General features: G+C 37.1%; 1 protein-coding gene across 14 annotated transcripts in view; it reads right to left on the reverse strand.

Annotated features, from left to right (window-relative positions):
• ANKS1B (ankyrin repeat and sterile alpha motif domain containing 1B) overlaps positions 1-26,314 on the reverse strand; it is a 995,298-nt gene that overhangs the window by 431,798 nt on the left and 537,186 nt on the right. For 11 of the 14 annotated variants that reach the window (XM_073213673.1, XM_073213674.1, XM_073213669.1 and 8 more), the window contains exons 13-14: positions 15,023-15,612; positions 13,254-13,326 (exon numbers count right to left, since the gene is read on the reverse strand). In XM_073213673.1, coding sequence (XP_073069774.1) covers positions 13,254-13,326; positions 15,023-15,612 — 663 coding nt within the window. The remainder of the gene's footprint in view (positions 1-13,253; positions 13,327-15,022; positions 15,613-26,314) is intronic. The other 3 variants (XM_073213675.1, XM_073213671.1, XM_073213670.1) reach the window with 1 other exon arrangement.

Genomic DNA, 26,314 nt, shown 5'->3' on the forward strand with positions numbered 1-26,314 from the left:
CAGATGGTGATTGATCATACATGATTGATATTGGGGGAAGTGTTCCAGTACAAGTGCTGGAAGACTGTACTTGCTCACTTCTCTAGGCCTCTTAAAGAAAGTTTGACATTTATTTGAACCGAAAACAATGACCAGTTTTAATTATTGATATAGCATAGGCAAATGTTAGGTCATGGAATAATACTTCACTATTTTATACTTAAATGAAACCTTATGAGAAGGAAAAAAGATGGTGGAGTAGGAAGTCAAGGCAGAAACCTCATCCCCCCCCCCACACCAACCAAACAACTACAGCAACTACAACTGATCCTGAAAATGACCTGAAGGATGCAGAACAGACCACCTACATCTGGGGAAGCAGAGATGACCACACGAGAAGGGTAAAGTGGCAGAACTGCAGTTGAGCAGGACTCAAGCCCTTCCCTGATCCCAGCCCACAAGTGGGAGGAAGAGAAATAAAGCAGGGAAGGCACAAGAGCTCAGGAACTCTGCACACTTGGCCCTGGAGTTCTGCTCTAGGAACACAAGTCCACTTTGCACTGGGTTTTGGTGATTAGGGGGCTGAACAATAGGGAGAGTTGGAGCACTCTGAGAGGCTGAGACACCAGCCACTGAGGGAGGACAGGCATGCTCCACTGGTCCCACTGAGACCCAAAACAGAGGTGACAATTGGAAAGACTTGCCAGCAGAGGGAGGAGTGCCAGACGGGTGAGGGTTGGATGGAACTCTTTCCGCAGGAGAAAGAGCTCATGGATGATACTTCCTCAGCCCTCCCTTAGGCCCAACAGGTCAGGCACTCATGGGGGCAGCTCAGTTCCAAGGTGTTTCCCTGTGCACCTGACCAGATGCCTGCACCAGACTCCTGCTCTGCCCAGCAGCATGTAGGGGAAATGAAAGTTCCTATGGCTAGGATCTTCACTTGACCGTAAACTGCCTGATGATGCAATTGGCCTACTGCATAGGCCAATGCTTACACACTCATTGGCAATGAGCCATTACTGTCAGTGTTACTATATAAAGAACTCCACCCAGTGCTCTGCCTGGAGGCACAGATACAGATGGATTACAAATGCCCCAGAGTTGGATGTGACTCCAGCACTTGAGCTGCCACCATGAGAATAAAGCTTGGTATAAACCCTTTTACCCCTAACTTCCATTGTTATTATTCAGTCTCATGGAATCCAGAGTGAACCTGCCCAAGGGCAATCCTCCTCAGGTGAGATATAGCATCAGACTTTGCTGCCTGGAAGACAGAGGGAGGCTTTCCAAGCTTTCTTAGGCCAAGCTGTCTTAGGCCAATTAGAGAGGTGCTTGAGGGATCTGGCTCTGAGCACTCCTTCCTACTTGCTGCTGGCCCAGGCCAGTGTGCTGTAGCCCTTTGCCTGCTGAGCAACTTCCCCAGAACTGTGTGCCTGCCTGCCACCCACCCCCATTAGCCCAGCAGCACCAGTGACACTGTAGGGCAGCCAGAGGGCAGCCACTCTCACAATGATCCCAGCAGAAGTGCTGCTGAGCTGCTCACATAGGGCTAGGTGAGGCAAACTGCCATCCATATTGGACTGAGAAAGACCATGATCTCCAGGCAGACAGAAAGGTGACCCTGCCCATAGCCCACCTATAGCAACTGGGGCTTCATCACAAAGGAGAACCAGGCACTGGGGAGTAAAGAGTCTTCAGCTTTTGGATACTCCAGGATGCCTTCTTCATAAGGCCATTACTCTCTAGCTCACAAAGCATAGCAGATCCATCTAACACGAAGGAAGAAACACAGAAACTCTAGCAAAGTGAGGAGGCATAGGAATGTGTTCCAAACAAAACTACAGGATAAGACACCAGAAAGAAGGCTATATGATATGGAGATTACACATCTTCTTGATAAAGATTTCAAAGAAACAGTTATATATGTTCACTGATCTGAGTAAAAGTATTGAAGATCTCAGGGAGGACATCAAGAAACAGAAGAGCTGAAAAAGAGCTACTCAGAGCTGAAGAATACAGTAACTGAAATGGAACATACAATGGAGGGAATGAGTAATAGATTGCTGCAAGTATAGGAGACAGATGTGGAAATTAGAGAACAGGAGCACAATGAAGCTGAGGAACAGAGAAAAAAATAATTTTTAGAAATGAAAGAATGACAAGAGAGCTGTGTGACCAATCCAGACAAAGTAATATTTCCATAATAGGGGTACCAGAATGAGAAGAGAGAGAGAGACAAAGGGAGAGAAAGTGTCTTTGAAGAAATAATTGTTGAAAACTTCCCAATCTGGGGAAGGAAATAGACACCCAGGTCCTGGAGGCACAGAGAGCCCCTAAAAGAAGGAACTCCAGGAAGACAACACCAAGACATATAATAATTAAAATGACAAATATCAAGGATAAGGAGAGGGTATTGAAAGTAGCCACAGAGAGAAAAAAAGATTACTCAACAGGGAAAACCCATCAGGCTATCAGCAGACTTCTAGGCAGAAACTTTACAGGCCAGAAAGGAGTGGCATGAAATATTTAACTTATTGAAACAGAAGGGTGTTCAACCAAGAATACTCTATCCAGAAAGATTATCATTTGATTTGAAGGAGAGATTAAATATTTACCAGATAAATGAAGACTGAAGGAATTTAAAACCACTAAACTGGCATTACAGGATCTGTTAAAGGGACTTCTGTAGATGTTCTTAAGCCTAAATAGTTTTTACACAAGTGAAAATAAACCCACAGGTAAGGTAGAAGACCAATTACTTACCAAGTAAATACAAAATTAAGACAAAACAAAAGTAGTAAAACAAACTATATACAAAATCAGTCAAGAGCTACACAAAAAATGCAGATTATGACATCTAATACAAAAAGTGTGGAGGAGGAAAAAGAGTAAAAAAAAGAAGTTCTTTTAGACTGTGTTTGAAATAGAACAGTCATCAACTCAATACAGAGTGTTATATAGTTAGGAAGTTATCCATGAACCTTATGGTAACCACAAACCTAAAGCCTATAATAGATACACAAAAAATTAAAATAGAGAAACTCAGTTACAACACTAAAGAAAATCATCAACTAACAAGAGGAGTATAAGAGAGAAGAAAGGAAAAGAGAGGAACTACAAAAACAACCAGAAAACAATAAATAAAATGGCAATAAGTACATACCTATCAATAATTACCTTAAATCTAAATGGGCTGAATGCACCAATCAAAAGACACAGAGTGGCAGAACGGATAAAAATACAAGACCCATCTAGATGTTACCTACAAGAAACTCATTTCAGATCCAAACATACACAGACTGAAAGTGAAGGGATAGAACAGTATATAATGCAAATAATAGAGAGGAAAAAGCAGGACAAAGTAAACTTCAAAACAAAGAAAGTAACAAGAGATAAAGAAGAACATTAAACAATGATAAAGAGGTCAGTCCAAAAAGAGGATATAGCCATTATAAATATCTATGCACCCAACACAGGAACACCTAAATATGTAAAACAGATACTAATAGAACTAAAGGGAAATTAGATTGGAACTCATTCATTTAGGAGACTTTAAGACACCACTTACATCAATAGACATATCAACCAGACACAAAATAAATAAGGAAACAGAGGCTCTGAACAACACATTAGGTCAGATGGACTTAACAGATATCTACACAACACTCCACCCAAAAGCATCAGGATACAAATTTTTCTCAAGTGTATGTGGAACGTTCTCCAGAACAGATCATGTACTAGGCCCCAAAAAGAGCCTCAATAAATTCAAAACAATTGAAATTGTATCAAGCAACTTCTCAAACCACAATGGTATAAAACCTGAAATAAGTTACATGAAGAAAACAAAAAGCCCACAAACATATGGAGGCTAAACAACATACTTCTAAATAATCAATTGATCAATGAAGAAATTAAAACAGAAATCAAGAAATACACGGAGACAAATGAAAACAAAAATACAATATACCAAAATTTGTGGGATGCTGCAAAAGCTGTTATAAGAGGGGAAGTACATAGTACTATAGGCCTACCTCAAGAAAGAAGAAAAATCCCAAAAAACAGTCAAACTCACAATTAAAGAAACTAGAAAAAGAAGAATAAACGAAGTCCAAAGTTGGTAGAAGGAGGGACATAATAAAGATAGGAGCAGAAATAAATTAAAAAGAGAAGAATAAGATAATAGAAAAAAAAGCAATGAAACCAAGAGCTGGTGCTTTGAGAAAACAAACAAAATAGATAAACCCCATGCCAAACCTACCAAGAAAAAAAGAGTACACCAGTAAATAAAAATCAGACACAAAAAAGGAATGGTCACAATAGATAACACAGAAACACAACGAATTATTAGAGAATTCTTTTAAAATTATATGCCAACAAACTGGAAAACCTAGAAGAAATGGGAAACTTCCTAGAAAAATACAATCTGTCAAGACTGACCCAGTAAAAAACAGAAAATCTGAGCAGACCAATTACCAGTAATGAAATTGAATTGATAATCAAAAAACTCCCCCAAAACAAAATTCAAGGAACAGATGGTTTCACAGCTGAATTCTACCAAACATATAAAGAAGAGCTAATATCCATCCTTATAAAAGAATTCCAATAAGTAGCAGAGGAAGGAATACTTCCAAACTTATTCTATGAGGCCAGCATCCTCTAACACCAACACCAAAGAAAGACAATACAAATAAAGAAAAAAGAAAATTACAGACCAATACCCCTGATGAACATAGATGCAAAATTCTTCAACAAAATATTAGCAAGCAAATTAAAAGACATCAAAAGAATCATCGATCAGGACCAAATGGGATTTATTCCAGAGATTCAAGGATGGTACAATATTTATAAATCAATGTCAAACATCACATTAACAAAAAGAAGGACGAAAACCACAGATGATCTCAATAACTGCTGCAAGAGCATTTAACAAAATTCAACATCCATTCATCATAAAAATAAAATGGTATAGAGGGTACATACCTCAACATAATAAAGACCACATAGGACAAACCCAAACTAACATAATACTCAATGGTGAAAAGCTGATAGATAGTCCTCTAAGATTGGGAACAAGACAAGGATGTCCACTCTTACCACTTTTATTCAACATAGTATTAGAGGTCCTAGCCAAGGCAATCAGACAACATAAAAAGATAAGGCAGCCAAACTAGTAAGGCAGAAGTTAAACTGTCACCGTTTGCAGATGATATAATATTATATATATAAAAACCCTAAAGACTCCACCAAAAAAACTCTTAGAATTAATAACTGGATTCAGCAAGTGGCAGGATACAAAAGTAATACACAGAAATCTGTTGCATTCCTAGGTACTAACAATGAACTAGCAGAAAGAGAAATCAGGAATACAATTCCATTTAAAATTGCATCCAAAAGAGTAAAATAACTAGGAATAAACCTAATCAAGGAGGTAAAAGACCTGTACTCTGAAAACTGTGACACTCATGAGAGAAAATGAAGAAGACACAAATAAATGGAAATCTACCCCATGATCATGGATAAGAAGAATATTGTCAAAATGGCCATCCTGCCCAAAGCAATTTACATATTCAATGGAATCCCTATTAAAATACCAATGACATTTTTCAATGAACTAGGGAAAATAATCATAAAATTATATGGAACCACAAAGGACCCTGAAAAGCCAAAGCAATCTTGAGAAAGAAGAATAAAGCTGGGGGTATTATGGCCCCTGATTTCAAGCTATACTACAAAGCTGGAATATGGTACTGACTAAAGCACAGACCCATAGATCAATGGAACAGGATAGAGAGCTCAGATATAAACCAATGCATATATGGTCAATTATTATACAACAAAGGTGCCATGAATATACAATGGGGCAATGACAGTCTCTTCACCAACTGGTGTTGTGAAAACTGGACAATTACATGCAAGAGAATGAAACTGGATTACTGTGCAACTCCATACATAAAAGTAAACTCAAAATGGATTAACAACCTAAATGTAAGACATGAAGCCATAAAACTCTTAGAAGGAAACATAGGCAAATCTCTTGAATATAAGCAGGGGCAATTTTTCCTGGACACATCTCCTTGGGCAAAGGAAACAAAATCAAACATGAACAAGTGGGACTACATCAAACTAAAAAGCTTCTGTACAGCAAAGGACACCATCAGAAAAACAAAAGACAACCTACAGTATGAGAGAATATACATGCAAACAATTTAGGTTAACATCCAAAATATATAAAGAACTCATATGCCCCAACACCAAAAAATAAAATAACCTGATTAAAAAATGGGTAGAGGACCTGAACAGACATACTCCAAATACAGATGGCCAACAGGCACATGAAAAGACACTCCACATCACTAATCATCAGGGAAATGCAAATTGAAACCACAATGAGATATCACCTCACACCAGTTAGAATGGCCACCATCCAAAAGACAGGAAATAACAAGTGTTGGTGAGGATGTGGAGAAATGGGAACCCTCCTACGCTGTTGGTGGGAATGTCAATTTGTGCAGCCACTGTAGAAAGCAGTACTGAGGCTCCTCAAAAAACTAAAAATAGAAATACCATACAACTCAGTTATCCCACTTCTAGGAATTTATCTGAAGAAAACAAAATCCCTGATTCAAAAAGATATATGCACTCCTATGTTTATTGCCACATTATTTACAAAAGCCAAGATATGGAAGCAACCAAAATGTCCATCAATAGATGAACAGATAAAGAAGAGTTTGTAGCTATACACAATGAAATATTATTTAGCCATAAAAAGAAAGAAATTCTGCCATTTGTGACAACATGGATGGCCCTAGAGGGTATTATGCTAAGTGAAATAAGCCAAGTGGAGAAAGACAAATATATAATTTCATTTATTTGTGGAATCTAAAAACCAAACCAAATAAAATGAACAAAATAGCAGTAGTTCATAGACACTGAGAAGTTACTAGTGGTTACCACAGGGGAGGGATTGGCTTGGGGGAAGGGTGAGGGGTATAAATGGGCACAAAAATTCTCAGTCATAATACAAGTTGGCCAGATATTAGTACAACATGGAAAATACAGCCAGTGATTTTGTAACATCTTCCTATGTTGACAGGTTGTAACTGTACTAGTTGGTGTGGGGCTTTAATAATGTATCTAACTGTTGAACCACTGTGTTGTATACTTGAAACCAAGAAAAGACTGTATATCACTACTTTAATTAAAACAAACACATTAAAAAATAAAACTTTATTTATATATGAATATTACTTGTAATTTTAAAACCAGAGAACCTCAGCCATACTCTCATGATCATAATCTATATTATGCAGGTTATTTTAGTTTTTAATGACTATTTGGAATGAATGGTGTTAAAGTTTAGTGTCTATTGTGGTAAGAACACGTTTGGTTGGTTAAGCACTAAACAGTTAAGTTATGCTAGCCTAACAATTAATGTAATTCACAATTTTACATAGCTATTCCATTATTAAAGGATTTCTTAGATTTACTCTATCTTAAAAAAATAAGTTATTCAGTAAATTATATAAAATTAAAAAAATAAGTCCATTCTTAATTTAGACAATATAATGTACTTGTGTGCTAATGTATTCTACTACCCACCTTCCCCAGTTGATGCTGTAAAAAGAAATAAAAATAAAAAATAAATCATGCCTGTTGCACAACATTCCACAGGGACTTTTATGTGCAATTTAACAGTTCACAGAAAAAGGGATATTACTGGAGGCAAGGAAAAGTCTAGCTCTGAAACTAAGTGAAATCCAGGTCATCATTAGCTTTTATGCATTCGTTTTGGGGAGTTATAGGATATTCAGAGTTGTGATTCATTTAAATGTATGGCCATGTGGCCTGTGCTTTGGGATGGCTTTGGGGTTTGAGCTAACAGTTTTTGCTAAGGGGAAGTGGTTGGTTCCATACTTAAATACCCTCAACTGCCTTGCCTTAGTGCATATGAATATGACTGGAGCTAACGAGAAAGAAACAGGGCGCTGGCTTCGGTTGTTCTGTATAAGCACGTATGTACTGAAGGGAGTATAGACTTGAAGAAACAAACCTACGTTTGAAGCATTTGACTTCAACAAGTTATTTACAGTTTCTGAACCTTTCTTCATCTATAAATGGGTATAATCCCTCACTGAGTATTTTGAGAATTGAATGCAAAAATATTCACAAGAGTAAACTGCACAGCATCTGACATAGAGTAAGAATGGAATGCATTTCAGCTTCTTTCCTCCTTGTCACTTCTCCAATACGGAAGCTCTGGGAAACTGTAAATACATCTTTTTTAAAGTGTTCTCCTAGAGTTTGAGGAATGACGTTCCCCTCAGCAACCTCAAGAGGAGGCCAGCTATTGGCTGCATCAGTAGCTAAGTACCTCCTGATGAAGCTCAGGAACCATGGGAGCAAGTATCAGGGGCCTGGAGCCACCCAAACAGGAGGAGCAGCTCCCAGAGCCGTGGAGATGTCTGCCCGCGCTACCCAGAGAGAGCTCTTCTTTGGGAAAGGGCATGTTCCTATAGACCAGGGAGAAGGTGCAGTTTATCAGAAGAGAGGACAATTACTCTGCCTTAGTGAGTTCGTAAATTCCAAGAACTCTCCATGGAGGGTCTCTAATAGCTATGAACGACTCTGGACTATAACCTGGCTCTCAGCCTCTTAAAGAAAGAGAAGCAAAAATTTAGAAAGCAGGGTTTCAGATTAATGTTAGCAACTGCTTTCAGAGCTACATATTCTCCAGCAATTAACTTAAGAATCATGCTTTATCTATCCAATGTAGACCTCATACTCTATGATAAAAACCTTTACAAATTTATTTTAATAGTTTTCATTTATACTTAAAATTTAGGTGGAATTCATATATTGGCAGAAGTAGGGTTTTAAAAGATAAGACTCTAGAATATTTCTTTTTCAATACAATTTAGCCTTAAATGTGGGGGGGAAAATATCAGGCTTAAAAAGTAACTTTTAACTAAATATTACTTTTTTATATTCATGTACTTGAGATCAATCTAATACAGTCCATGCACCTGAAGTCTGTTTAATATGGCAAGAAATTATTAAAGCCAATTTAGAAATAGGAGGGTGTTTATTAGACTATCTGCTACCCCCATGTTACAAACCCTGGGCATTTGATTACTCTGCATATTTGCTGTTGGGTAATAATAAATGGAGGTAATAGTTGGCTTAATTCCTTTAAGTGATCCTCAATCTCATCAAGAAGATTGTCAACCTGATTCTTGGAAAGTGTGACACTCTGAAGTAGTCCCAATAAACATGGTAAATTTCCTAATTGGAAAGTGCTTTCTTGTGAAGATACAGGAGAATGGTTAAGAACAAAACTTCAAGAAAGATTCTGCATGAAAACAGCTTAGAATATGAGTAGTTACATCAACTACAATTCTTACTGATCAAAAAGAGAAGCAAGATTTCCCATATGCTGTAATTAGATAAACAAGTCAGGCATATGTGGATAAAAAGGTAAGAGAATTTATATTTATTGATCACCTGCTGTGTTCTAGGCTATAGTAGTACAAGTATATAATTTAATTTGGTAGCAGTTTTATGAGGTGGCTGTTAAAAATCTGAATTTATAGGGAAGGAAATTGAGATCAAAGAGGTCACAAAGCCAGTGAATTGCAATGCTGGAATCTGAAGCCAAGTCCATCTAACTTCAAAACTGTTTTCTGAAAAAATCCTATACATGGTGTTATTTGAGATGTAGAATATACTAACACATCACATTGCCAGCACCACCAAAGAATAAGTTGTTCTGTATAATATGAGGTATTCAATGTAATTGAATCCTACTGCCAATCTAATTTGCTTGACATTCAAGTCTGATTTCAAGTGGGAAACAAGGAGCTTTTTTGTGAAAATTACCCACTAATAGTATTTTGAGTGACAACCTAAGGAATTAACATAAAATAAATTCAGTAAATTTTATTTACTTTTATTTCTAATCTTAGTCCTGGACAGTTAGGGTTGCCAGATAAGATTCAAACTATTATGTAACTGCTGAGAAAATTTTTAAAAAGAGGAAATTAGTTTCTGTAAGTCAAACTAGTTAGATTATTCATAAAAACTGCTCAGATTTTAACCAGGTTCATATTTTCAGGAGTGATGAGAGTTCCAAAAACCTTCATAGTCCAGTATTTCGTTAACAAAACACCTGAAATTGCAAATATGTAGATGTGAGGGAGGGCATACAAAAACAATGAAATAAAATGGGCCAGGGTGTGGAAAATGTAATGTCAATCCATTATGTATCTCCATTGCTTATGATTTTATTCTCCCAATCGCCTTCAGAGGTTTTTAGCAACAAGCATCATAGATGCTCATAAAACTATGCAGCTCTACTGATGGACAGTGACTGTAATGGAGTATGTAGGGGGGACTTGATAATGGGAGTCTAATAACCATAATGTTGTTTAAGTAATTGTACATTAATGATACCAAAATAAAATTTAATTAATTAATTAATTTAAAAAACTACTTCAATCATATTGTAAAACAATGGAAAATATAATCTTAGGCATCAAAAGTAAAAAAAAAAAAAGCTATGCAGCTCTGTTAATGCCAGGCATGGTGCTTGGTTCAGTGGGTTTCCAACACAAAATTCTAGATGCTGACAACACACACTCAGAAAATTAGTATTTCTTAATGGTCATCCTCAATTTAACTTCCTGCTAATTTCATTACTCATCTCGAGCACATTGTTAAGAGAAGAAGATACTCAGATTTTATAAAAAAATAATTTAAACCATTTAAATCAACACCTTCTAGATTTTTCTCTTTTCTTTGTCAGTGTACCCTGGGGTTTTATGCTCTTTTTTAGTAATTACTCTTCTCTGGTACTGACTGACTGTTGGGCTTGTTACTACCTAAATTAAAACTTACACATTGCTATTCCAGGAAATACAGAAAATTTAACATGAAGACTGTGAGACTAGCTGACACCATAAAGTTCTTAAAGGAAGAGTTGATGGATATTTATCTTGATATGCCCACAGTGTCAAACAAAACATGTCTCTCATAGTAGGGCAAGGGAGGAACTAAAATTCAGTACATATCTACATGTGCCAGACTACCTATATGCCATTGCACATCTCTACAATGATCCTATATTTTCATCCCCATTTCTGTCACTAGAGTAACTGTGTGAGTTGTCAAAGATCAAGCAACTAGTGCAAATAAAGTTGAGGTTTGAAATCACATCTGTGTGACTTTTTATTTCACATTGTGGTTTCTGGACCACACTTAGTACCCAATACATTTACAGAATGTCATCTTCATGGAGTTGTTTATCACTTCTGTAGCTCTATCTAGTTTCAAGAGCAAAAAACCTGCAGCCCAGCAAAGCTGTAATTCACAAGTGGCCTAATGGCCAATTGGAGTGCAGCATATTATGGTCAATCAGTGCATAATTAGTATGTAATTTAGAGGTGAAAATTAAGGCACATACAGAACTAGTCTATGTTAATAGTAACGATACTTTGGGGACTGAGTCTCTATTTTCACTTTCATTATCACTGTAGAAAAATAGTAAATAAAAACAGCGGGATGGATGGAGGCACAAGAGTTAGAAAGAGGAGAACTAAGGGAAAATAATCTGTGGATTTGTGCAGCATTAAAATGCCCTTCAAAGGCAATTTGCCCAAGTGGCATGTTTAACATTTACCCTTATTTTCACTATAATCATGTTTATGGTATTTGTACAATACTATGGTATTATCTGAAGAATTTTAGAACATCAGTGTTCAATGTCATCTAAGTCTGTCACCAGAGAAGCACTAAGTCTCTGCTTGAACATTGTCAGGGCCAGGCAATTTATTATTGATAAGAAAATTAATTCTTACCTCCACATTAATCAAAAATCTGCATTCCTAAAGCTTTCTTGAAATTATTCTGTAAGTATGTCCGAAAGATTGATGTGGCATCGTACCCTCCTGAGCTAGTACTTTGGATACTAGAAAAGTCCTTAATGTTTATCAGCTTTTCTGTGTGAGAAACCTGGCTGCAGAGGCTACCACAGAGCTCCTATCATACTGTATCACTAAACATAAGCACATAATTTTGGTACTTCACTCATAATTTTTCAGTTTTTAAAATCTAAAACAAATATGCATTTCAGAAAATAATTATTTAAACCTTTAAAAATATATATCACTTAATTTACATAGGACCCAGCCATATTAGAATAATTTAAGTTCTCACTTGTTCCAGCATAGGAGAAATGAGTGAGGTGCTCCTCCAAAAATTTCATTTAGACCTGAAGATTCCCTTCAGTGATTGTAACCTCTGATTTCAATGTTACTTCTTATCCACCCAGGCCCACGGGACCATAAGAGAGCCATCAGCCAACTTTCCTGTGCTTAAGGGCCACTTGGAACGCTGGTTAAAAGATCCTGGCGACTAGTCAAAGGGCCACAAAATCCCATAACTGTTTCCCTATGATATATTTAAGCTTGTCTCTCTTGAAGACCTTAATTTTATTATCTTTACAGAAATATCAAATGTCACTAATGTAAACATAGGTTCTCCTGAGAGCTTAGAAATAATCTATTTTAACTCCAAATTCTATATAGAGCCATCTGATCTATAGCTACACCACTACTCACTCTCAGGGTAGAAATGGAGCCAGGTCTTTCGGCTCTTTCCAGAATAGCAGTTTCTTTAGTATGAATTTTACTATTACTTTTAGGTTTAGCTCTCTGGTATTTGACATCAGCCATCACTATTAAGTGAAAAAGTCTTAAAATAAAGTTCCAGATGACCTTCTACTCTGAGCTTTAATTGTAGGTAAGGAAACAATACCTCCTAGGGGTAACATGATAAATATGATTGCCAAACCCACTACTTGTCAGACATTCTGCTGAGTATTCTGGAATCCACAAAGATGAGTAACCCATGGTTCTTGCCACACTGGAGGTTACAATTTAGGAGAAGGTGATAAATCACTTTGGCCACGATAAATGGAACATTTCACTGAATGAGCAGTACTGTATTAAGTCATCATATACTTCAATACTTCTAAGTGCTTCATACTTAGCTCTATATAAAGTTGAAACTCCATTAATGTTAGCTGGTGAAGTAAAATAGCACATGGGGAAAAAAATCCCTCAATTTGCTTAATCAGTATACTTACAACTGCTATTTTTAGAGGTCACGGTTGTTTGATATGGGTGGAAGGAAATAATTTTGATAAAACATGAAATCATGTAGACTCCCAACATTTTCTAACTAGTTCTTGGTATAACATAGAATAGATGCTTCCTTACTTGTGCTCTTACCGTTCATTTCTTCAAGTTCACTGTTAATTCCAACATCTATGGAATTCATTATTTTGTCAATCTGTGAGAAACAAAAAACCATATAAATGATTTATTACATTAACTTTTTGTATTGCTTTTTAAAACACCTTTCAAACAGCAGGAGCATATATTCCTCATATTACCAGTGCAATACTACAATTGAGAGACTGATTGAGAAAGGTTTAGAGAAAAGCAGACGAGTTTTGAATTGCTTTTAAAAAGATAAATTATGTTTTCCTTTCTTAAGCTTTTAAAACCAGCTTGCCTTTCCTTTGTATTTCATAAAATGAACTTTGTATCTGCATGAACAGTAAATTAGGAATTGTGTATTCTTTAAACTCAGAAGGGGAATGGGCTAAGAATAAGTTCCTGTGACGCCGTGTATCCTCTCAGACATCCTTCCTCTTCGTCTGGAGCATGCATCTCATCTGACTGGTGAAGGGGCAGGTTTCAGTTTGTGGGCATAGCTGTTGGAACCAGCTTCTTACTAAATGGCTTCACCAGCCACAAGCAGATTTGTGGCATGTAATCACAGGAATCTAAACATGGAACAAACTTAAATTCTCAGTGATAAGTTAAATGTTAATTAATCCTGTCTCATTCCAAAAAGGATTTCAGATGTTACTCATACAGTTAATAAATGTAAGAAATGGTTGGTAGACTCAAGTCAGCTATCAATTTACAAATATGGAATTTATAGGAAGGCAGGACTGTCTAAACTAGCCATTTAAGGTTTAATCCCCTTCCTCATCATCCTAGCAATCTGAGTAAGACAGCAGGTTTCAGAAAAGGACAATAAGCATTATTTAAATATCCCATTTTGTTCACCCTGAAACAGATGTAAACAGATTCAGTGTTTTTCCTGAACAGCTCAATTCAGAATGTCAATATCAGACATTTCTAGTTCTCAGAATATTATACTGACCTATGTGCTTCAAAACCTGATCCAACTGGCACAGCCTTTTGAGAGACAAAATGTGACATGTTAGAATGAAACATCAAGGGAGAGTGTGGTCCATTCTTTGAAAGAATTCAAGAAAATGCAAGAAACTTTTTTATTTTATGATGAGGTCCTCCTTAGGGACAAAGGATAATACTTTATTACCTTACAAGGACACTTACTTCTCAATACTTTTATGAAATTAAAGACTTTGTCTTTAAGTAGAACTTAAATTGGTGGTACTTGACCTCAACACATTCTTTCTTTAATGTGCCTCTGATAGGTGTAAAGGGAAATACTAAGTAATTTGTGTTTATAGTATGGCACTTAGAGAAAAACCAGGACCATTTTGTTTACCATTAAGGTTAAGATTATAGGAAGCTTTTCTGAAATGTAAGACATTTTAAAGAAGTGAGATGAGCTAACAAAGAGTTTAGAAGTAGCAATATGATATAGAAGCAAAAATATGAAGGTTTTTCTCAATTTGGCAGCTGCAGCATTTGGAGGACGTGATGCGGACATTCTCTTGTACCTCATAGCTAGTTATTACTTATGCTTGATACCAATTCCTATGGAAACAAGAGATTTCCCCACACACGTAAAACTGTGTTTGTTTTTACACTTGCTGTAAAATTATCAAGTATTATCCCCGAGCCCTTCCTTTCTGCTTGGAGCTGTAGGTGCTTGTTGTTATTATTTTGCCTCTGAAAGACTTACAAGGCTGAATGTCCTCCCCCTAAACTTTCTTCAGTTCCAGGGCCTTATTATAAAGAACAACGAGAGGAGCAAGGTTTACCTCTTCCCATTCAGAAGTGAAGGATGGCGCCCTTTCAGAATTCCCTTTAGAACTGCGTTCAGCAGCTGACGACGCGCTCCAGTTAACTCTTGATGTTTTCTCACTTGAAGGGTAGGCAATGAGATCAGAATCCGATTTAGAGACCGATTTTGATAAGTGCATGTCGATTAGGGCTTTTGGCAGTGACCTTATTCTGCCCAGTGTACAGGCTCTCTCCACAAATCCCCCGGGGTTCACTATCCACTGGTCCCCATTCCGGGATCCGCTTCTAACTGTTCTTGCGCCAACAATGGTATGGTTCTCAACTTGGTTGCTCTTTTTGTGAAAAATGGTTCTACTGACCACTTTGGGTTTAATTTTCTTTACCAGAGGTTCTGAGTTGTTTTCTACTGGAGACTGCTTGGAAGGCAAAGGACTATTTGCCAAATTGATTTCATCTTGTTCTTCTTCACACTCATTTCTTTTCCGATAGAGATGAAATGGATTTTCAGGGGACTCACAGGCTGGAGAGGATCCATGCAGAAGGCCTGCAAACTGCCCGGGATCATATTCTTTTGGGGGATCACTGTCCTCTTGTTGAGAGAGCTCATCTGCGAAAGAGAAGAGAGTGTCAGGACATTTGTTTACAAGGGATGCCAAAAGCCCTTGTATGGTAGCAGCCCTTTGGAACTAGTGCAATATCCAGACATTTAATTTATGACTACACAACGATATCCTCCCTTGGGCAGAAGCTTGTGACCATACAGTGTCACATATAAAATGCCTTCGTGTATGTGTATGAATCATAGCTTCCTGATATCCCTTAAAGAACATTTCAAAGGCATGAATTAAGTATTAATTGAATAATTGCATGCCCTTCTCCCTCAGTACCAGGCATATGTTGTACAGTGAGTAACAAAATTGGGCTTTCTTAGAGCGAAACACCTCCATCCAAACCCTTGCAGTAGGACATCAGGCAAATAAATCAAGATTATATATAATGACATTCCTTTGCCCATCTCCCGGCAAAAAAAATTCAAGAACAAAATCTTAAGAAGTATAATTAGAAGTAATTGAAGGTAATAATCCTGATAGTCTTACTTTAAATATAGCATTAAGAATAATTCTACACAGATTATACAATTTAGACAAAAAGGATTTGTTCAGGCTTAACGTAGGCAAACAATGTAATCCATAATATCACTGAAAAGCAAGACTCCTTTATAAGAAGCTGATGAACTGATTGAGCTATTACACAAAGCTATCTTTTTCTTTCTTCTCTGAAATAGCATTTAGTTATTTTTTCATTTCTTCTGATCTTTGAAAATGTAATACAGAAAAGAAACCAAAGAAAAAAGGTCATTTTTATTGCTTTATAATTCTTTCTAAGATAAAGCATAAATATTCTGTGGATTTAAAATATACCATGCTTTTTTTATGGCCTAATTTGTCTTTTAAACATATATTGTGTAAAAACCCGGGCAAAGAATTTAGCACAGAAAGTCAGTTTACTTTTTTAATTCCTCATTTTAATTCATGTAAACAAATATTTGCCACAATCTAAAGTTAAATTACCCAATAAGTTCATAGCCCAATCTAATGAAAAAGCCAAATATGGGCACCGTGGTAGTTAATAAATCCAAAGTTGACTTGCTGCCTCACAATTTAAAGAAGTCATTTATTTTTATAAACTACAAACACAAAAGTTTTAATATATTAACAAGTAACATTTACTAGTATGTGCTATGTAGTAAGCACTGTATTAGGAATTATATTTATATCATCTCATTTGATCCTCATAACAATCTTGTGAAATGATTAATAATAATCATGACTTTCTAATAGAAAGTGATATGGTCAGAATATGAAATTCACATATTGAAATAAATTAGTAACCACAATAAATCTCAATAGACATTTGCCCAGAAGATGCTACAGACAAACCGACTCTCCTTACTGCAGGTTGGTCCCAGGTCCCTATGCTGTTTTCTGCATAGGAGCTGATAGAAGCAGGTTGGCTTCTGGCTGTGCATGTCCCCTGACCTCACCCTGGCTCCTGTTCTGCTTTTCCAAACAGATGTCCCCCTGCTCAGACCTATCACAATGGTATCCTGAGACGAAGAAAGAAAAGTAATAGGAAGAGAGGCCAAGAGATAACAATCTAAAGAAGAACCCACCTACTCCCATCCAATACTATTATGATTATGTTATTTTCTTGCAAAAACTCCATCCCTTTCTGGGATAGCAACACCGTGTCCCCGATAACTGCATTTTGTCCTCAACTCACAACAGAGACCCTTCTTGGGGTAGAATAGTGGGTAGAGAATGAGACAAGGCAGCTTCGAACTCTTTCTAAAGGCTGGAGCTTATGGTCCATTACATCCATACTTCAGACATCAAAATTAACACAGACAATTTAAGGATGAAGTTTCCCACTTAACCAAAACTTCAGTGGTTAAACTCAGTGAAATGACTTTCAGACTAATGTCATTCAAATTCCCATATTCACTGGCCTGGATATTAAGATAAAAGAACAATTTAGGGTTCAAAGACCCACAAGTATAACCTTTGTGAGTAGGGATGTGTTTCTACTGTTTACAACTGTTTCTGGAATTTGATTTGGAATAAGTGGACTAACAAAGTTATTATTTTTATTTTTTCCTGCTTCGTGGAAGCAAGCTAATACTAAGAATTGTTGTGAATATTATTATTAGATTACCATACCCTCTGTGATTTGACCAAAATGACTATAATCATAACCCCGAAAATGCTTTATATTGTCTAAGCCCTTTAGTGACAACCAGTCACTTCCCTAAGTAAAAGAGATTTTAGTTATTAGCTTATAAGCTTAGTCTTCTGAATAACAGTTCTTAGCATTATGATAGTTGGTAACATTTGACAAAATAATTGTGAAAAGGCAAACATTACTTGCTTATTTCAGTGGCCAAACTCTCAGGATTACTTCAATCAAAGATAATGATTTGAAATCTCCTGAAATGCCTGTTCTGTGGACTGACTGCAGATATGACCCTAATCTGACTGCAATGGCTCCCTGCAGCCACTCCCCACCCTGTATCCATTCCTCTCACACGACCCTGGGCGTGACCGTGTGCCTGGCTTTGGTCAATGATAAAGCATAGACTTGAAAAGTACGTGTGCAATGGGGCTTGCTCTTGCTGGTCTTGGAACCTAGCTGCCACGTGAACAAGCCCAGGCTGGTGTGCCAGATGATGAAATAACACACCACCCAGCTGTTTGAAACTGTAGGTTTCATTATTTTTCAAGTATGATGAGGCTAACGGATCAGGAGACAACTGCCTTTGAGAAGACAGATTGTTGTATTCATAGATCCCAAGAGGAGGGAACATGCCATGCCTACCCCTGCCCCTTTTGGGGAAGGGACACATAGGGAAGCACCAGCGTTGGTCATGAGTCAGAATGAGCTTGGGAAAAAGTGAGTAATAGCCTTTCTTGTGGTTTCTATAGGAAGGAATGGGTGAAACAGGGTAAGCAGCCTTAGGACTGGCTAGTTTGAATCATTTCAGCAGGCTCTCGTGCCTGGGAACATTGCTAGCTGTCTGGTACCTGGCCCTGGCATTATTAGGGCAGGTGAATAGTGGCACAGAATGTGAGAGCCTGATAAAGGAAGTGGTTGGATTATAGCTCTGGGCTGGTTTGCATTTGAGGGGCATGTTTGCAGGCAAGTTGTTTACTATCTCTAAGAATTAGCCAGCCTTGAGAGGCACAGGCCCTCCAGGGTCAGCAAGGTCCCAAGATGTCAAGCATCAAAACAAACACACACACAAAAAGGCATGGTTCATACCCCAGCCACCCTGCTACCTTGGCTGATAGCCAGCCAGCCCACTTCCAGACACTGAGTGAGGCAATCCACAACCAACCCCAGGCCAACATGCCAACAGACCAGAGACACATGAGCAAGCCTAGCCAAGATCACAGGAGGCTGGCCCACACCCGAAGAAAGCACCCGCCAGCATCATGAGTAAATACATGGCCGTTACTGGAAGCCATTAAATTTTGGGATGGTTTGATATGTGGCAATAGATAACTGGTTCAGCCTGTATTCCAGTTCTTAAGGAAGAATTAATACATTCTTCAAAATGAATTCTCAGTGTTTATATTTTCACATCTGGAAATGATGACAGTATATAACTGTAAGTGTTGTGAAGACTGAATGAAATAATAGAACTAAAGCAGTTAGAACAATGCCTGTGGCACAGAACACATTAAATGTATGTTTCTATTATTACAATAATAAATTTTAATCTAGGGGGTTTCATTTCTACAAAGAAATATAGTAGTAATTGATTGTATTAGGCACTCAATAAAGATTATTTTGACATGGCAAACATATGGGATTTACTCCTTTGTTTTTGCTTATATACTATTAAAAGCATACTTTGGAAAGTTTTGCATTTTCTTACTATTTCTTTAGATGAATTCAGGCAAAGTGCATACATTAAACTGTTTTCATAACTTGTCTCCTTGAATTTCACACTTCTCTTTTGATAAGTGGATATTTCATGCCAAGGTGCAGAACTAAATATGTGTGAATTCCAATCACATAGTTATTCAAAGCATCGTTAGCATTTCAAAGAAATGTCAGAGGAAGTATCCAAAAGTAAGCAGTTCAATCTCTTTGTACCCTTTGCCCCTGACCTTTATCACCCTTGCAAATATCCAAATAACAATAAAACCCAAAATTTCATGTTAAGATGAAAACAAATTATGGAAAGCAAGGGATTTCTCCTTCTCTTACAGATATCATAACTTTTATCTATTAGGTCATTGCATTTCTCTTTAGAAAATAAGAAACGTCCCCATTTTCAGGGACTCTAGTGCTAGTGCTGGTATTAGTAAGTATTCTAAATTCATTTCGCAAATATGTGTAAGATGTGAACCAGACACCATCCCAGGTGCCAAAGTTCCAGCAGTGCTGAAGGCAACATCTTACCCTCAGGATGCTTCCATCCTGTGGAGGAGATGATTGTAGGCAACCGAAAAATAGTACAATTTCTGATGATGGTTAAGTTCTGTGAAGGAAATAAGGCAAAGTAATGAGATAGGAGTTGTTATTGCAGGCAGAGGGAAGAAGGTATGAAAATCTACTAAGGCTCTTCTAAATGGTAGAAAGGCCAGTGTTGGCTACAACAGCGGTGAGAGGCTGGTTGATGAGGTATATGAGTCAGGGTTCTCCAGAGAGAGAGAGAGAGAGAGAGAGAGAGAGAGAGAGAGAGAGAGAGAGAGGCTTTTAGTAGGCTAGACACTCATCCTGAAAATAAACTTTGAGGAGCAGAATCCAAATTGAACAGGGTGAAAACACTGGAGATCTCCGGGAGAAAATCATTTCCTATGATGGGAAGGTGGGAGTGGTGTGGAAGGCACAGGTCCCGAGGAGGGAGACCTTGAATACAGTAAGAGAAAATTACAGTTTTCAAATGTGAGAGCACCACTTAGGGAGGCAAGGAGCAGGGAACGCTGGAGAATACCCAAGAGATGGTAGGGAGTGGAGAAGTACCCTTATTTCTTAATACTTGGTGGTAAAAACAAAGGACAAAGTCCTTGAGCTGTGACTCCGGAACAGCTACTCTGGCTCATGGCTGCTCTCACGCGGGAAGCGCTTCTGAACAGTCCAGGATATCGTTTTTCATTTAAACATGGGAAGCAAAAAAAGATTTGGATGGAACCCCATTTAAAGACACTACAAAAAGAAAAAAAGAAAAAAAGAAGAAATGAAAATGAATGCTTAACAGCTAATGAAAATAAAATTTTAAATGTGGCCCCAAAGGATTTGAAAACTGTACCCTAAAATTCAAAATTACTTTAAAGAATTTAAGAAAATGATCAAAGTTCTGAAAGAACAACCTACACCATAAGTAGAGGATCTCAGACATGAGATGGCCAGCCATTCTCTTTCCCTCTTCTCTTTCACTCCACGAGCAATGCAGTCCTGAAGTCATTAGATGGAGAAAAGTGGGATGGCATACACACCTTTACTGGAGGGGGTGGTCTGCAGTGGCCCAGAGTTGGGTATCAGAATCTAAGCAGGATAGTGGTGGTGTCTGCATTTGGGGGCAAGCCCTCATGGCATGCTGGTGCCCAGGCAGGGTTAGGATGGTGTCCACATGGGCAGTGGCCCAGAATGGAGAGTCAGAGCCCAGGCTTGGTAAGAAGGGAACCCACACAGGGGGAGTGGCCTGGCAGAAGGAGGCAGAAACTTAGCCAAGTGAGGAGGGTGACCCTATTAGAGGTGGCCTAGCAAGGGACGTGGACGCCCAAACAGATGTTTATATAGAGAGAGATACACTGGCATGGAGAATCAGACCTCAGTCAGGGTAAGAAAGATGTCTGAGTGGGGAGGAGGTGGATATGGGATGTTGGTTACAGAGGGTTGATCAAATAAGCAATTATATTAAGGATAAAGGGAGCCATACTTCTCACTATTTAAGGAGGGATTTATAGAAATAAAGAGGGAGAAAACTAGAGTGAACATTGTGGTGTTGGGCTGGAATTGAAGATATCCACGTTTTCAAGATAGATAGAGACATATTTTCCACTAAAAGAAACAGGGACCCATTGAGAAATGACTGATACCAGGGCCAGTGCAAAGAAGGTACAAAATGAGCCTGGAACACCTTGTTTCAGAAAGCAAGGAATTGCTCAAGAATGATGGGGCATGTCAAGAGGATGAAGCAGCCAGCTTGGATAAGCCTCAGCTGAAGAGGATTTCAGGAACAAAATACATGATGACAGTAGATCGTAATCCATTGGCTAAACAGGAAAACATGAGTCCATAAAATTACATAAATGAATCATTTAAACGTTTGATTAGAAATATGAAATTTAAAAATTTTAAATCACCTCCTCATAAAATATTCATTACAAAGAGAAAAAGAGTAACTCTCCAGTGAAAAAATCTGGAAAGCACTATCTTAAACGATCAAGGTGAACGTCAGCAGTAACAGAGCAAATCACAATCATGCCTCACTGGACAGGATGTAATGAGAAAAATCACAGAATCACTTCTGGATTTTTCTGCCAAAGATGCATAAATCCGCTCATATGGAAAAATCAGGAAAACCTAATTTGTGGGACAGTGTACAAAAAAAAAACTGCCCTGTTAATCTTCAGAAGTGTCGTGGTAATGAATGTCAAGGTAAGTCAGAGGAACTGTTTTAGACTGAAGGAGACTGAAGAGGCACCAAAATGAAATGTGACGGGTGACCCTGAACTAGATTCTTTCATCATAAAAATTATATTAGGGAAACTAGAAAATCTTGAGTTGTGTCTGAGGAATACTAGAAATGGTAGTAAATCATTTTCTCATTTGGTGGCATTGTGGCTGTGTAAGAATGTATTTACTTATGGTGCAGTGGAGTTCACAGGTTACATGACGTATCACTCACTCCACAGTGGAAATGTGTGTTGACCCTTTAGGCCTCACTGTAGGAACTGGCACACTGTCACTTCTTGCATCCACTGGTGGAATTAAACCTCAAATTAATAGGGTGAAGATGTAAATGCCACCCTCTGTCCTTCACCACAGTGTAACCTTGCAGAAGAGGGAGTGAAGAATTGAGAACAGGAATCACATCTACCACAGAACACTTAGAATATTTCCCATTTAAAAATGATGTTTGCTCTAATTTTTGGATAGATACCATTTATTAGGTTATGTTGACTTCTATTCCAACTTTGCGGAGAATTTTAGTTATGATTGAATGTTGAGTTTATATCAAACATTTTTCTTCACCTATTGAGCTGATTATGTAGTTTTTGCCTTAATATGTTAGTGTGAATGACATGTTTTCTCATGTCAAACAAACTGAATATTAATGGGAGGAATTGGTCATAATGAATTTTCCTTTTGACATCCTGTTAGATTTGGTTGGCTAGTACTTTGTTTAGGACATTTGCATCTATGTTCATGAATGAAATAGGCCTTTAATTTGTCTTTTCTTGTGCTGTCCAGTTTTGATATCAAGATTTCTGGGCTCACAGAACGAGTTGGGAAGAATTCCTGCTTCTACAGTTTTTTAGAGGAGTTTGTGTAAGATGGAATGGCCATTTGTTAAAAGCTATATTTAATTTACCTTTAAAATTATCTGGACTCAACATATTCTTTGTGGAAAAGTTTTTAATTATCCATTTAATTTCTGTAACAGTTATAGGACTAATTGGAATTTCTATATCTTTTTGAAGTTTTGGCAAGTTACAATTATCTAGAATTTGTCCATTCTTTCAGTATTAAAACTTTTCGGCACAAAGTTCTTCATAATTTTTTCTTATCTTTGGAATCTTTTTATGTATCTGTAGTTATGTCCCTTCTCATTCCTAATATAGTTTATTTGTATAGTCTCCGTTTTTTTTTTTACTATTTGTACTAGAAAGTATATCCATTTTATTTACTGACTATTCCTTCCTCATGATAGCTTGAGATCATTTTCCTTCTTGAAGTAATCCTTGAGATTTTTCTTTTGGAAAAAGTCTCTTGGTGGTAAGTAAGTGCTTGCAGTTTTTCAACTATGAATGTCTGCATATTTTGCTTTCATTTATTTAAAAAAGGTTTTTTTAAAGTTCACAATTCTAAGTTGATAGGTATTTTTCTCACATTTGGTAGATATTATTCTACTCTTTTGGGTTCAATCATTTCCTTGATTCATTTCCTTGACCAATTGGTTATCATTATACCTGGGTTTCTGTTGTACATGATCCCTCATTTTTCCATCTGCTGTGGACATCTCCATATCTTTCAATTTCACAATAATGTGTCTCAGTATGCATTTCTCTTTATTTATCCTGTTTAGAATATACTGTGTTTCCTGGAACTATGAATTTATATCTATATCAGTTACAGCAAAAATTTAGCCATTATCCATCAAAATCCATCCATCCTTTCTTATATATTCTTTATTATTTCATCCTGAGTATCTGATTAGATGTACGTTAACCTTCTTATTTTATCCTTCACATCTCTTCTGTCTTCCACATTTTTTGCCTCTTGGGCTCTCTGTGCTATAATTTGGATAATTTCTTCAAATTTATTTTCCAGTTCAACAATTCTCTCTTCATCTCTGCCTTATCTATTATCTGTTTATTTGAAATTTTAAAAATAATTTCAAGAGTTATATTCTTCATATCTAAAAATGCCATTTATTTTTCAAATTTGCCTGTCATTTACTGATAGTCCTTGTTTTTACTCATTTTCATGACTGGGCATTTAATTTTGTTAAATATCTTGTATACATACAACTTTCATTTCCTATTTCCAGTACCAATATAGTCATTGGGAACAAATACATGTTTGTTATTTTTGCTGATACCTACTTACAGTGGTTTACTTTTCAAGTTCATTTGAAATTACTTATTGTTATCTCATTATTTGATATTAATCTATGGAAGCTTGTCAGTCTGATCAGGGGTTTCCTCCAGAGAGAATTTATATTTGCCTTCAGCTTCCCTGAATAGTCTTGACTTAGCCTCCCAACCTTATCAACTAGGGTTCAATATCCAAACAGCAGTGCTATTATTGTCATTTGTACTCAGGGAGATATTGGCCCACTTGTCTTCAAACATACTTTTTCAGGCAACAAAGGTTGTTGGAGCAGGCATTGCCTCAAAGAATGTATTCTATTCCGAATATATTTGTTTTGCTGCAGAAAAGTCTCTCAGAGCACTTAGTCTGATATATTTTGTGGCAAATAAAAATAAAAATGTTTATTATAAAAATGTACATTTATAAAGATTTCAATAAAAAAAATCCTGAAAGTTTTTAATGTGACTCTTTAAATTATTTTATCCTACTAAATAGATAGAGTTAATATAAATTATTCACTTGCCATGCATGTTGGTACTTTGTAATGGATCGTGCAATATATAAATCAATAAATTATCCTGAATATTATATAAACACAAAACAAGCTCACTATAATTATGAACTCAAGGTAAATCCTTTTTAAATAAGATTTTCCTAAAATATACATTTATAAAGAACACAAAAGGAATTAATGGAGTTTTGGTAATTTTTAAAGCATTCTGCCTACTCTATGATATTCAGTAAAAAGATAATCAGGCAAAATAATCAGAGTGTGATCTGCTTTAAATCTTAGATCAACTAAAGAGAACAAGGAGCTAAACCTTGATAATATATCTTGTCACCATGTCTCAACAAGCTTTTAATATTTAGGGGAAATGTTATCTATTTTTTGTTCATTTATAATGTTAATTATATGAACCTTACAATAGTTTGTTTATCTGCCTTGTTTTCCTAGCTCATATGCTTTGGCTAGTGTGTCCATTTATATCCAAATAGCAGCTCACCTAGACATTGAGGTAGAAGTGCGAGTCAAACAAATAATAATGAGCCACAAAAGCAACTATATAGAATTTATATTCCCTTAATTCTCCGAGGTCAAAAATCAAAGTTTCCAAAGATATATGAAGAATTAACTCAAACAAATGTAAATTCCCTGATAGGAATTTGTTTCAAAAATACAAAAGCTCAAAAAACATGGGAAGAATGCTTAGAAAAAGCTGATGCAGCAGAGTGTAAGGTTGAAGGCACTGGGGAGAGGGATGAGCACGTCAGACACTGATGACCGAAGTCCCCGGCTGCTGCCCCCTCCCAACCTGAAAAATGTGCCTCAGGCTAGCCAATCCTGGCGCAGCTGTAAATCTAAGCTCTCCCTCCCCTACCTTCTCCCTCCCCCAACCTTCTTTAAAAACTTGCTGCCTGCCCTGCTGGGAGTGACTTCCCCAGCCTCCGTTTCCGTAGACTAGGGAACCTCACCCAGGGTGTTCAAATAAACTACCTGGCCCTTTAAAAAAAAAAAATACAAAAGCTCAGATTCCCTACTAGGTAAGGGAAACCAACATTTGTTGAGTAGTTTGTAGTTCAACGTTATTCTATCTCATTTAATCCTTACATATGTTTCTGTATTATCATCTTTGCAGAATCACACAACTAGTAAATAGAGGAGCTAGCATATAAATCTGGCTAACGCAAAGTCTTCCTTTCTCCACTCCATTACAAGGCTTTGTGCTTATAGGTTATCCCAGACTTTTCTATGGCATCAGCTCATCATGCTGTCCATTGGGGTGTCCGCAGTACTACTACAGTTTGAAAACCACCCAGTGGGTCCCTTTTCAGGTATCAGCAATGACCTTTGGGTATTTATTCTGATTGCACAATTAGCCCAAAGAACGTTGCTGTACTTAGATGTTGCATGGCATTAGATGCAACATGTAATATAATTCTCTCCTCTAAACAACTTAAGATCAGCAGCTGCCTTTCTG

Source organism: Manis javanica, chromosome 10, assembly GCF_040802235.1.
Source record: "Manis javanica isolate MJ-LG chromosome 10, MJ_LKY, whole genome shotgun sequence".
Taxonomy (NCBI): Eukaryota; Metazoa; Chordata; class Mammalia; order Pholidota; family Manidae; genus Manis; species Manis javanica.